At 40.7% G+C, this 14420-nt stretch overlaps 1 protein-coding gene across 1 annotated transcript in view; it reads right to left on the bottom strand.

Moving 5' to 3' along the window:
- LOC139571488 (protein sidekick-2-like) overlaps positions 1–8215 on the bottom strand; it is a 659762-nt gene extending 651547 nt beyond the window's left edge. The window contains exon 1 of the mRNA XM_071394417.1: positions 7093–8215. Within this exon, the coding sequence (XP_071250518.1) occupies positions 7093–7228 (136 nt within the window). The 5' untranslated portion in view covers positions 7229–8215. The remainder of the gene's footprint in view (positions 1–7092) is intronic.
- Between the last annotated feature and the right edge of the window lie 6205 nt (positions 8216–14420).

Genomic DNA, 14420 nt, shown 5'->3' with positions numbered 1-14420 from the left:
TAGAAGAACATAAAGAACTCACTGCTGAATGCTCCCTTAGTTCATTATTATAGAATAACATAAAGAACTCACTGCTGAATACTGAATACTCCATCTAGTTCATTATTATAGAAGAACATAAAGAACTCACTGCTGAATACTTCCCTAGTTCATTATTATAGAAGAACATAAAGAACTCACTGCTGAATGCTGAATACTCCATCTAGTTCATTATTATAGAAGAACATAAAGAACTCACTGCTGAATGCTGAATACTCCATCTAGTTCATTATTATAGAAGAACATCAAGAACTCACTGCTGAATACTCCCGCCAGTTCATTATTATAGAAGAACATAAAGAACTCACTGCTGAATACTCCCTTAGTTCATTATTATAGAAGAACATAAAGAGCTCACTGCTGAATGCTGAATACTCCCTCTAGTTCATTATTATAGAAGAACATAAAGAACTCACTGCTGAATGCTGAAAACTCCCTCTAGTTCATTATTATAGAAAAACATAAAGAACTCACTGCTGAATACTCCCTCTAGTTCATTACTATAGAATAACATAAAGAACTCACTGCTGAATGCCGAATACTCCATCTAGTTCATTATTATAGAAGAACATAAAGAACTCACTGCTGAATACTCCCTCTGGTTCATTATTATAGAAGAACACAAAGAACTCACTGCTGAATACTCCCCCTGGTTCATTATTATAGAAGAACATAAAGAACTCACTGCTGAATACTCCCTTAGTTCATTATTATAGAATAACATAAAGAACTCACTGCTGAATACTCCCTTAGTTCATTATTATAGAAGAACATAACGAACTCACTGCTGAATGCTGAATACTCCATCTAGTTCATTATTATAGAAGAACATAAAGAACGCACTGCTGAATGCTGAAAACTCCCTCTAGTTCATTATTATAGAAGAACATAAAGAACTCACTGCTGAATACTCCCTCCAGTTCATTATTATAGAAGAACATAAAGAACTCACTGCTGAATACTTGCTTAGGTCATTATTATAGAAGAACATAAAGAACTCACTGCTGAATGCTGAATACTCCCTTAGTTCATTATTATAGAATAACATAAAGAACTCACTGCTGAATACTGAATACTCCATCTAGTTCATTATTATAGAAGAACATAAAGAACTCACTGCTGAATACTCCCTTAGTTCATTATTATAGAAGAACATAAATAACTCACTGCTGAATGCTCCCTTAGTTCATTATTATAGAATAACATAAAGAACTCACTGCTGAATACTGAATACTCCATCTAGTTCATTATTATAGAAGAACATAAAGAACTCACTGCTGAATGCTGAATACTCCATCTAGTTCATTATTATAGAAGAACATAAAGAACTCACTGCTGAATGCTGAATTCTCCCTCTAGTTCATTATTATAGAATAACATAAAGAACTCACTGCTGAATGCTGAATACTCCATCTAGTTCATTATTATAGAAGAACATCAAGAACTCACTGCTGAATACTCCCGCCAGTTCATTATTATAGAAGAACATAAAGAACTCACTGCTGAATGCTGAATACTCCATCTAGTTCATTATTATAGAAGAACATAAAGAACTCACTGCTGAATACTGAATACTCCCTCTAGTTCATTATTATAGAAGAACATAAAGAACTCACTGCTGAATGCTGAAAACTCCCTCTAGTTCATTATTATAGAAGAACATAAAGAACTCACTGCTGAATACTCCCTCTAGTTCTTTATTATAGAATAACATAAAGAAATCACTGCTGAATGCTGAATACTCCATCTAGTTCATTATTATAGAAGAACATAAAGAACTCACTGCTGAATACTCCCTCTGGTTCATTATTATAGAAGCACACAAAGAACTCACTGCTGAATACTCCCTTAGTTCATTATTATAGAAGAACATAAAGAACTCACTGCTGAATGCTGAATACTCCATCTAGTTCATTATTATAGAAGAACATAAAGAACTCACTGCTGAATGCTGAAAACTCCATCTAGTTCATTATTATAGAAGAACATAAAGAACTCACTGCTGAATACTCCCTCTAGTTCATTATTATAGAATAACATAAAGAACTCACTGCTGAATGCTGAATACTCCATCTAGTTCATTATTATAGAAGAACATAAAGAACTCACTAATGCATACTCCCTCTGGTTCATTATTATAGAAGAACATAAAGCACTCACTGCTGAATACTCCCTCTGGTTCATTATTATAGAAGAACACAAAGAACTCACTGCTGAATACTCCCTTAGTTCATTATTATAGAAGAACATGAAGAACTCACAGCTGAATACTCCCTTAGTTCATTATTATAGAAGAACATAAAGAACTCACTGCTGAATGCTGAATACTCCATCTAGTTCATTATTATAGAAGAACATAAAGAAGTCACTGCTGAATGCTGAATACTCCATCTAGTTCATTATTATAGAAGAACATAAAGAACTCACTGCTGAATACTCCCTCCAATTCATTATTATAGAAGAACATAAAGAACTCACTGCTGAATACTCCCTTGGTTCATTATTATAGAAGAACATAAAGAACTAACTGCTGAATGCTGAATTCTCCCTCTAGTTCATTTTTATAGAATAACATAAAGAACTCACTGCTGAATGCTGAATACTCCATCTAGTTCATTATTATAGAAGAACATAAAGAACTCACTGCTGAATACTCCCTTAGTTCATTATTATAGAAGAACATAAAGAACTCACTGCTGAATACTGAATACTCCATCTAGTTCATTATTATAGAAGAACATAAAGAACTCACTGCCGAATGCTGAATACTCCATCTAGTTCATTATTATAGAAGAACATCAAGAACTCACTGCTGAATGCTGAATACTCCCTCCAGTTCATTATTATAGAAGAACATAAACAACTCACTGCTGAATACTCCCTTAGTTCATTATTATAGAAGAACATAAAGAGCTCACTGCTGAATGCTGAATACTCCATCTAGTTCATTATTATAGAAGAACATAAAGAACTCACTGCTGAATACTCCCTTAGTTCATTATTATAGAAGAACATAAAGAACTCACTGCTGAATGCTGAATACTCCATCTAGTTCATTATTATAGAAGAACATAAAGAACTCACTGCTGAATACTGAATACTCCATCTAGTTCATTATTATAGAAGAACATCAAGAACTCACTGCTGAATGCTGAATACTCCATCTAGTTCATTATTATAGAAGAACATAAAGAACTCACTGCTGAATGCTGAATACTCCATCTAGTTCATTATTATAGAAGAACATAAAGAACTCACTGCTGAATACTCCCTTAGTTCATTATTATAGAAGAACATAAAGAACTCACTGCTGAATACTGAATACTCCATCTAGTTCATTATTATAGAAGAACATAAAGAACTCACTGCCGAATGCTGAATACTCCATCTAGTTCATTATTATAGAAGAACATCAAGAACTCACTGCTGAATGCTGAATACACCCTCCAGTTCATTATTATAGAAGAACATAAACAACTCACTGCTGAATACTCCCTTAGTTCATTATTATAGAAGAACATAAAGAGCTCACTGCTGAATGCTGAATACTCCATCTAGTTCATTATTATAGAAGAACATAAAGAACTCACTGCTGAATACTCCCTTAGTTCATTATGTTCTTCAATGTTGCATACTGATGTTTGACATGACAGTGGATATGGAGAGTACTGGACCTCCTCTAGTGCATCTCTTCTATAGGTCTTTAATGCAGGTCATTAGTATACTTCAGTCCACTCTGATGCATACTCTTCTGCTCTGCCTCTGTTGAAAGGCCATTTTACTTAGACTGATCATTAAAATGTGGGCTGACGGCTGACACAAACACAAACACACACACACATTAAAACGGACGGGCGCTGTCGGTCCAGAGTCAGGTCGCTCTGCTCTGCTCGCCTCCTAATGTCCTTTAATCATTGGAGGGAAAGGGCCCGGGTCACTGTGCTCTCAACTAGCAGTGCTGCACTCAGAGACAGTATGAAGAGTGTCCAATTAATTCCAGTGGGTCTTGACCCCTGAATCAATAATGAAAGTTTGGCCGGGCAGGCAATGCTGCCAGAGCTGAATAGACAGAGCACAGCACTGGCATCTATAGCTACACCATCTCCCTCTACATACAGTATGCACATACACACACACTCTCTCTCTCTCTCTCCCACTCACACACACGCAGTACAAACACACACACTCCCAGAACACACACACACACTCACACTCTCTCTCTCTCTCTCTCTCACACACACAGTGTGAAAAGTGACAGTGTCAAGATTGTTAGTCCCATGATGCATAAGGTATCAATTCTCAGTAAATGTCAGAGGGAGTGGATCTGCCATCAAAAATGATGGATATATCTCTACTTGCAATACCTCAGTATCCCTGTTTGTTTAATTCCATCGTGAATCCCAAATGACACCCTATTCCACTTATAGTGCACTACGTTTGACCAGAGCTGGCGAAAAGTAGTGCACTATATAGGGAATAGGGTGTCATTTGGACTGTAACGCCAGTGTCCTCTTCATTGTATTATACAGTGGTACAATGATGCTGAGGGCTTAGACTACATCTCCAGAGGTAACGCAGCTCATCCCCTACAGCAGCAGCAATACCTGCATCCCAATTACCTTACCATACTGCTCCACTGGCTTCTGCAGACACAAGCAGGGGAGGGTGAGGGAAGAGGTGACGAGGAAGGAGGAGGAAAGGAGGGATGGGGGGGGGGTTCAACCAGAGGATACTGTCTCTGCTTCTGGATCCTCCCTCTCTCTCTCTTTTACTCTGTCTCTCTCTTTAACTATCTCTCTCTCTTTAACTATCTCTCTCACCTGTTCTATTCAAACAGTAATCTGGCTCAAACTTTATATAGCGCATTATGGAGGTATGAAACAAACATTCTAAATGCACACTTTAAAGGAATTTAAAGCCTTCATGACCATTTTAATACATTTCCAGTAACAATATGAATGTACACTGAGTGTACAAAACATTAGGAGCACCTTCCCAATATTGAGTTGCACCCACTTTTGCCCTCAGAACAGCCTCAATTTGTCAGGGCATGGATTATACAGGGTGTCCAAAGTTGGCTCGGTGTCCTTTGGGTGGTGGACCATTCTTGATACACAAAGGAAACTGTTGAGTGTGAAAAACCCAGCAGTGTAGGAGTTCTTGGCACACTCAAATGAGTGTGTCTGGCACCTACTACCATACCCTGTTCAAAGGCACTTGAAGAGAGAATGGACACACATACATAGTTAAGCTCACAATAACCCCTGAGTATTGTCAGCACTGTAATTCCAGTCTTTTCCCCCAATGATTATGACTCTGAATTGTTGCCGTTTTTATAGTCAAATCAAATAAAAATGTGTTTGTCACATGCGCTGAATAAAACAGGTGTAGACCTTACTGTGTAATGCTTACTTACAAGCCATTAACCAACAATGCAGCTCAAGAAATAGAGTTAAGAAAATATTTACTAAATAAACTAAAGTATAAAATAAAAAGTAACACAATAAAATAACAATAACGGTGCTATTTACAGGGGATACCGATAACGAGTCAATGTGCGGGGGTACCAGTTAGTCCAGGTAATTTGTACATGTAGGTAGGAGTAAAGTGACTATGCATAGATAATAAACAGCGACGAGCAGCAGTGTAAAAACAAAAAGGGGGTGGGGGTTCAATGTAAATAATCCTGGTGGACATTTAAATATTTTCTCTTGCCCATTTACCCTCTGAATGGTACACATAACATAATCATGTCTCAATTGTCTCAAGGCTTAAAAGTCCTTATTTAACCTGTGCCCTCCCCTTCATCTACACTGCTTCAAGTGGATTTAAAACAGGTAACCTCAATAAGGCATCATAGCTTTCACCTGGTCAGTCTATGTCCTGGAAAGAGCAGGTGTTCCTAATGATTTGTACACTCAGTGTATGTGTGCAGGGTAGGGGTGCTGGAGGGGGACACCTACTACATAATTATTATACATTAGCCTACCCCCTTTCTCTCTTTACCTCCTTATGAAAATGCTGGGTAGTGGGTACTAGCATCCACCACCTCTGGGGATCAGCTCTAGGCTAAATAACTATTCAGAATCATTTCTGCTCCAGCCACCAACATGGCTTCTGTAACTAAATTCACACTGAAGGTATCTTTCTCTTTGAGGACATCAACTCCAGTGGGTGAAAATGTCCCACAAGTGGCTATAGGCCTCTCTGTGAGAAGATAGGGTGACATAATTAATTCACAAACATTCACGCACACACACACGTCTCTTTTCACATTCAGTATGTTTTGCCCTAGCAGTATTTTATGAATATCAGCATGTGTTGTATCTGTTTATTTGCAGCTGCTTGTTTGCTATGCAAACATTCATCTGGATGGGACCCCGCCTGATTAATTAATTAGGATGTATTAATTAAATTAGTATGTTCACACAGCTGGGCTTCTAATGACAAATTCATAGCGATTGTTCAAACGTCAGAAAAATATTTACCCTAACACTATTTTTAATAACAGTTGAAAATAATGTATCTTAATTCAAATGGCATCAATTAAAAGCATGGCACTCCAACTGCCGATGTCAAATACAATATAATGTATCATTATGTGTAAAGTAAGAGCAAGTCTGACGTCAGCCAGATAAACAAATTATAATACAGTAGCGTTATGGATTGATCATGACAGATGCATGTTCGATTAGCTGTTGAGTTCACTGACATCTATCAACTACTCCAATTTGTCCCTATGGTAATGCACTCTACTGCATGAGAAAAGCACTGTCATGACATGCATGTAATGACATAGAGAGAGACGAGAGAGAGAGAGAGATGAGAGAGAGAGAGAAGTGAGCCACTGTGGGTAAGTTACAATAAGAAGTGGATATAATTATATATATAATTCCTTACTGTGACTTTATAGAAATAGGCTATACAGCACCGCGTTCAAGCTCCACAGATGAGGACATGGGGACCATTCATTAACGTTGTTCCACGAAAGCACTGCATGACAAAGGGACATAAAGCCTGTACTGGTGTGCTACACAAACGGAATTATTTTACCTTGAGCTGTTGTGTAGTGGATAAACAGGGAAAACAATAAAATCCATGTGGCGCGCCACCTCAACCCAGGCGAATCCCCAACCATTGTCCCCAGCCGGACTAAATGCGCAGCGTGTGTCAGGCACACTGGATACATGTTGCTCCGCTGTGGTGCTGACCAAGTCTTCCCAGAGTTCTCTGTGTGCCGGTGTGGATGCTGTTACTGTCTTCTCTCCGTGAACGTTGTTGCCGTTGAAACCGGGCAATCTCCGGGCGCTCGAGCAAGAACAAGCTATCCAACAAGCGCCAACTGCTCAGAAGGAACGATACATGAAGCGGATCAATTTAAAGCTTTGCCGTCACACATATGCCAACAAATATATAAGCCCAAAAATGCAATTATCGGTAGGCTTATGCAATAACGCAGTCATTCAGCAACGTAGTTTTCATTTTAAACGTTTCCCCTGTGGATAACAATACAGACTATAGCTTTTTATGTTTGAACAAAATTGTAGCATACACTCACTGACAGTCGTGGGTTTCAGTCTGTATTGCAAGGGGGCAAACCTATTTTTACCTAATACGAATTGCAAGAAAACAGCTTGAACCTATCTGTGTTCCTTTGAAAAAAAAAAAAATCAGATTGCTGAGCAGAGTTCAATCATAGGCAGTTCAAATTCTCACTGCACCTGCATCGGAGCAAGTTAAAACATACAATATCAATATAGGCAAAGGCAGCTATTTAATCTGCAATACTTTTCCCGTTTCCATAAAAGTTCATCATGAAGTTTATCCTTTGTTGATGGTGAGTCCGATTCTCTGGTAGTTTTGAAGGGAGAGCGCGAGAGAGAGCCGTCTAGCTCCCTGTTACGTGCTCGAGCAACATCCGCGATACTCACCGCATGAGTAGCCAAAGTTTCCAAAGCCTATTCCAACGTCAGGTCCGGCAATTCCTTTGGTAGAAATTAATCTATTTACTCAGTGGTAGTGGTAAATTACGCGGGAAGTATAGGGACAAGGGGAGTGGGAGAAAAACTTAAAATAACCACGCTATCATCGATGTGTTCCGCAGCGGAGGAGCCCGGTCCTTACGCTTTAAAGGCAGCGTCCACTGTTCCTTGTGAGAATCCAGGACGACTGTTGGTCTGCGTCCTATATGCGCGTGTATGGTAATGTTAGCAGGTTGCCACCACGCGGCAGAGCGCAATAAAGCATCAAGCGATGGAGAACAGATTAGCAAGTGATGGAGAACAGTCTACCAAACGATGGAGAACAGCCCATGACCAACATGCGTAGAGGTCAAGTCCCCGTTCTTAACGCAAAAATATGTGCCTTGTTGATGAATAAATAATATACATTTTTGTTGATACTGTAGATCTAGGCCTAGTCAAGACATCAATTATACTCATGTTTGCTGCTAGGCTACAGCAATAGGTTGAATAGCTATGTGCGTCTTGTACAACGTTATGGGTATTGTCCTCCATAAGCCACCACGTGATCTACCCGTACAAACTGTGAGCAGAACAGGAAGTCACTGCTACCAGCAAGATTTCAGAGAGTAAGCTAAAGCACATCTTGTCATGGGAAACAAACAGAGACAGACATGTGCTGAGGCTGTCAATGTAGAGCTTGATTAATTTTGACAACTGAATATTCAAACACCATTGGTACATGTTCACTGTGCTAAGAATGGGATTGACACGTTTATCCAGAGGAGAATGGTGGCCAAGAGAGACAAAATCCCATCCAGACACTTTCTGACTGGCAGTGACTGCATTGTTGAATCAACATATGGTGGACAGTCTGAGACTCATGAATATGGAAGGGAGGTGTGTGTTTCTATTGGTGTGTGTGTGTGTGTGTGTGTGTGTGTGTGTGTGTGTGTGTGTGTGTGTGTGTGTGTGTGTGTGTGTGTGTGTGTGTGTGTGTGTGTGTGTGTGTGTGTGTGTGTGTGTGTGTGTGTGTACGTCTGTAACTATACTTGAGGGGTCCAGAAATCCCCACAAGAATAGTAAACAAACACACATTTGACCAACGGGGGACATTTTGTTGTTCCCCACTTGGTCAAATAATATTTCTAGAGGTTTAGGGTCAAGGTTAGAATTTGTGTTAGGGTTAGAATAAGGTTTAGGGTTAGGGAAAATAGGATTTTGAATGGGACTGAATTTTGTGTCCCCACAAGTTTAGTTGAGAGAGACCCACACACAAACAGAAAGAGAGTGTAACGGCTTTCTTCTGGGGACGAAGGATTGGACCAAAGCGCAGCGTGGTTAGTGTTCATCATGTTTAATTAAAGCCAATAAACGTGAACACTACAAAATACAAAACAACAAAATGTGGAAAAAAACAAAACAGTTCTGTCTGGTGCAGACACATGAAGACAACCACCCACAAAACCCAACACAAAACAGGCTACCTAAATATGGTTCCCAATCAGAGACAATGACTAACACCTGCCTCTGATTGAGAACCATATCAGGCCAAACATAGAAACGGGAAAACTAGACACACAACATAGAATGCCCACTCAGCTCACGTCCTGACCAACACTAAAACAAAGAAAACACAAAAGAACTATGGTCAGAACGTGACAGAGAGAGATAGAGAGAGCGAGAGAGAGAGAGAGAGAAAGAGAGAGAGAAAAGAGAGAGCGAGAGAGAGTGAGAGAGAGAAAGAGAGAGAGGTACAGTGCCTTCGGAAAGTATTCAGACCCCTTGACTTTTTCGACATTGTGTTAGGTTACAGCCTTATTCTAAAATTTTATAAATTGTTTTTCCCACTTAATCAATCCACATAATGACAAAGCAAAAACAGGATTTTAGAAATGTTTACTAATTTATTAAAATGAAAAAAATATATATATCACGTTTAAATAAGTATTCAGACCCTTTGCTCAGTACTTTGTTGAAAGTGGACTCCAACCAGGTTGTAGAAACATCTCAAGGATGATCAATGGAAACAGGATGCAACTGAGCTATTTCTGTTTTTTATATTTAATAAATTTGCAAAAAAACTAAAAACCTGTTTTCGCTTTGTCATTATGGGGTATTGTGTGTAGATTGCTGAGGATTTTTTATTTATTTAATCCATTTTAGAATAAAGCTGTAACATAACTGTGGAGATGGGGTGGCAGGGTAGCCTAGTGGTTGGTGTGTTGGACTAGTAACCGAAAGGTTGTAAGTTCGCATCCCTGAGCTGACAAGGTACAAATCTGTTGGTCTACCCCTGTAGAACTGTTCCTAGTTCCTAGGCCGTCATTGAAAATAAGAATTTGTTCTTAACTGACAATAACAAATTGTGGGAAAAGTCAAGGGGTCTGAGTACTTTCCGAAGGCACTGTATAATACCATGACACTGCAAGTCCTCTTTATGTCTATAGAATGAGGCTGTTCGCCCCAGGGGAATCAGGTCAATACAATGTTTTGGTGATGAATTCCAAGGAAGCCACCACAGGGTACTGGCCTCCACACACCATGGTACTGGCCTCCGTTGTTTCTCCACATGCTCCCGATTCTCTATCTCATCCAGAATATGGGAGACCTTGCCAGGAAGTTAATAATAAGGTAATGTCAGTGAAAACAAAGATGGAGTCTATTTCTGCCCACCCCGGGGGTACTCCACCACCCATTTTATGCTTTTTAAACGTACAGTGGGGAGAACAAGTATTTGATACACTGCCGATTTTGCAGGTTTTCCTACTTACAAAGCATGTAGAGGTCTGTCATTTTTATCATAGGTACACTTCAACTATGAGAGACGGAATCTAAAACAAAAATCCAGAAAATCACATTGTATGATTTTTAAGTAATTAATTTGCATTTTATTGCATGACATAAGTATTTGATACATCAGAAAAGCAGAACTTAATATTTGGTACAGAAACCTTTGTTTGCAATTACAGAGATCATACGTTTCCTGTAGTTCTTGACTAGGTTTGCACACACTGCAGCAGGGATTTTGGCCCACTCCTCCCTACAGATCTTCTCCAGATCCTTCAGGTTTCGGGGCTGTCGCTGGGCAATACGGACTTTCAGCTCCCTCCAAAGATTTTCTATTGGGTTCAGGTCTGGAGACTGGCTAGGCCACTCCAGGACCTTGAGATGCTTCTTACGGAGCCACTCCTTAGTTGCCATGGCTGTGTGCTTCGTGTCGTTGTCATGCTGGAAGACCCAGCCACGACCCATCTTCAATGCTCTTACTGAGGGAAGGAGGTTGTTGGCCAAGATCTCGCGATACATGGCCCCATCCATCCTCCCCTCAATACGGTGCAGTCGTCCTGTCCCCTTTGCAGAAAAGCATCCCCAAAGAATGATGTTTCCACCTCCATGCTTCACGGTTGGGATGGTGTTCTTGGGGTTGTACTCATACTTCTTCTTCCTCCAAACACGGCGAGTGGAGTTAGACCAAAAAGCTCTATTTTTGTCTCATCAGACCACATGACCTTCTCCCATTCCTCCTCTGGATCATCCAGATGGTCATTGGCAAACTTCAGACGGGCCTGGACATGCACTGGCTTAAGCAGGGGGACCTTGCGTGCGCTGCAGGATTTTAATCCATGACGGCGTAGTGTGTTACTAATGGTTTTCTTTGAGACTGTGGTCCCAGCTCTCTTCAGGTCATTGACCAGGTCCTGCCGTGTAGTTCTGGGCTGATCCCTCACCTTCCTCATGATCATTGATGCCCCACGAGGTGAAATCTTGCATGGAGCCCCAGACCGAGGGTGATTGACCGTCATCTTGAACTTCTTCCATTTTCTAATAATTGCGCCAACAGTTGTTTCCTTCTCACCAAGCTGCTTGCCTATTGTCCTGTAGCCCATCCCAGCCTTGTGCAGGTCTACAATTTTATCCCTGATGTCCTTACACAGCTCTCTGGTCTTGGCTATTGTGGAGAGGTTGGAATCTGTTTGATTGAGTGTGTGGACAGGTGTCTTTTATACAGGTAACGAGTTCAAACAGGTGCAGTTAATACAGGTAATGAGTGGAGAACAGGAGGGCTTCTTAAAGAAAAACTAACAGGTCTGTGAGAGCCGGAATTCTTACTGGTTGGTAGGTGATCAAATACTTATGTCATGCAATAAAATGCAAATTAATTATTTAAAAATCATACAATGTGATTTTCTGGATTTTTGTTTTAGATTCCGTCTCTCACAGTTGAAGTGTACCTATGATAAAAATGACAGACCTCTACATGCTTTGTAAGTAGGAAAACCTGCAAAATCGGCAGTGTATCAAATACTTGTTCTCCCCACTGTATTTACAGTGCCTTGCCTCCCCTCAGCAAGAGGGGGATTTTCTCAAATCCCCAGTAGTAGTTTTTGCGCTGGAGCTGTTTGGAGCTCAGATTTTCACAGAGTCAAACTGTTTTCTTATTTATCTAGGATACTTGCCAAATGGCACCCTATTCCCTATATAGTACACTTTGAGTCCTGGTTATAAGTACTGCACTAAATAGGGAATAGGGTGCCATTTCGGACACATCCCTTGTTTCCATCTCTTTTCCTTTTTTCTTTTCAGATGCCCACTGTAGTAGCTATATGCCACATCTACCTGGTGTTAACTCCTGGTGTCGATGAGCTGTGACTAGCTGTGATTACTTATGGCTGCATGGTCCACTTGTCTCATTCATTCTAATATCAGACGATGGTGTGTGTCCCTAAGAACCTTGTTCATTCAGCACACATACAGTGCATTTGGAAAGTATTCAGACCCTATGACTTTTTCCACATTTTGTTACATTACAGCCTTATTCTAAAATTGTTTAAATCATTGTTCCCCTAATCAATCAACACACAATATCCTATAATGACAAAGTGAAAACAGGTTTTTAAACATTTTTGCAAATTTATTAAAAATAAAACAGAAATCCCTTATTTACATAAGTATTCAGACCCTTTGCTATGAGACTCGAAAATTGAGCTCAGGTCTATCATGTTATCATGGATCATCTTTGATAGGTTTCTACAACTTGGAGTCCACCTGTGATAAATTCAATTGATTAGACATGATTTGGAAAGGCACACACCTGTCTATATAAGGTCCCACAGTTGACAGTGCATATTAGAGCAAAAACCAAGCCATGAAGTCGAAGGATTTTTCTGTAGAGATCCGAGACAGGACTTTGTCGAGGCACAGATCACATAAAGACTCTCAGACCATGAGAAACAAGATTCTCTGGTCTGATGAAACCAAGATGGATCTCTTTGGCCTGAATGCCAAGCGTCACGTCTGGAGGAAACCTTGCACTATCCCTACGGTGAAGCATGGTGGTGGCAGCATCATGTTGTGGGGATGTTTTTCAGTGGCAGGGACTGGGAGACTAGTCAGGATTGAGGGAAAGATTTTTGGAGCAAAGTACAGATAGATCTTTGATGAAAACCTGCTCCAAAGCGCTCAGTACTTCAGACTGGGGCGAAGGTTCACCTTCAAACAGGACAACAACCCTAAACAACAACAACAATATTGACGAATATGCTGATTCGGTGAGCGAGTTCATTAGGAAGTGCATTGACGATGTCGTACCCACAGCAACGATAAAAACATTCCCAAACCAGAAACCGTGGATTGACGGCAGCATTCGCGTGAAACTGAAAGCGCGAACCACTGCTTTTAACCAGGGCAAGGTGACCGGAAGCATGACCGAATACAAACAGTGTAGCTATTCTCTCCGCAAGGCAATCAAACAGGCTAAGTCTCAGTACAGAGACAAAATCGAGTCGCAATTCAACAGCTCAGACACAAGAGGTATGTGGCAGGGTCTACAGTCAATCACGGATTACAAAAAGAAAACCAGCCCCGTCGCGGACCAGGATGTCTTGCTCCCAGACAGGCTAAACAACTTTTTTGCCCGCTTTGAGGACAATACAGTGCCACTGACACGGCCCCCTACCAAAACCTGCGGGCTCTCCTTCACTGCAGCCGAGGTGAGTAAAACATTTAAACGTGTTAACCCTCGCAAGGCTGCAGGCCCAGACGGCATTCCCAGCCGCGTCCTCAGAGCATGCGCAGACCAGCTGGCTGGTGTGTTTACGGACATATTCAATCAATCCTTATCCCAGTCTGCTGTTCCCACATGCTTCAAGAGGGCCACCATTGTTCCTGTTCCCAAGAAAGCTAAGGTAACTGAGCTAAACGACTACCGCCCCGTAGCACTCACTTCCGTCATCATGAAGTGCTTTGAGAGACTAGTCAAGGACCATATCACCTCCACCCTACCGGACACCCTAGACCCACTCCAATTTGCTTACCGACCCAATAGGTCCACAGACGACGCAATCGCAACCACACTGCACACTGCCCTAACCCATCTGGACAAGAGGAATACCCATGTGAGAATGCTGTTCATCGATT

The sequence above is a fragment of the Salvelinus alpinus genome, chromosome 3, assembly GCF_045679555.1.
Source record: "Salvelinus alpinus chromosome 3, SLU_Salpinus.1, whole genome shotgun sequence".
NCBI lineage: Eukaryota > Metazoa > Chordata > Actinopteri > Salmoniformes > Salmonidae > Salvelinus > Salvelinus alpinus.
This window is presented reverse-complemented; position numbering and strand designations above follow the sequence as displayed.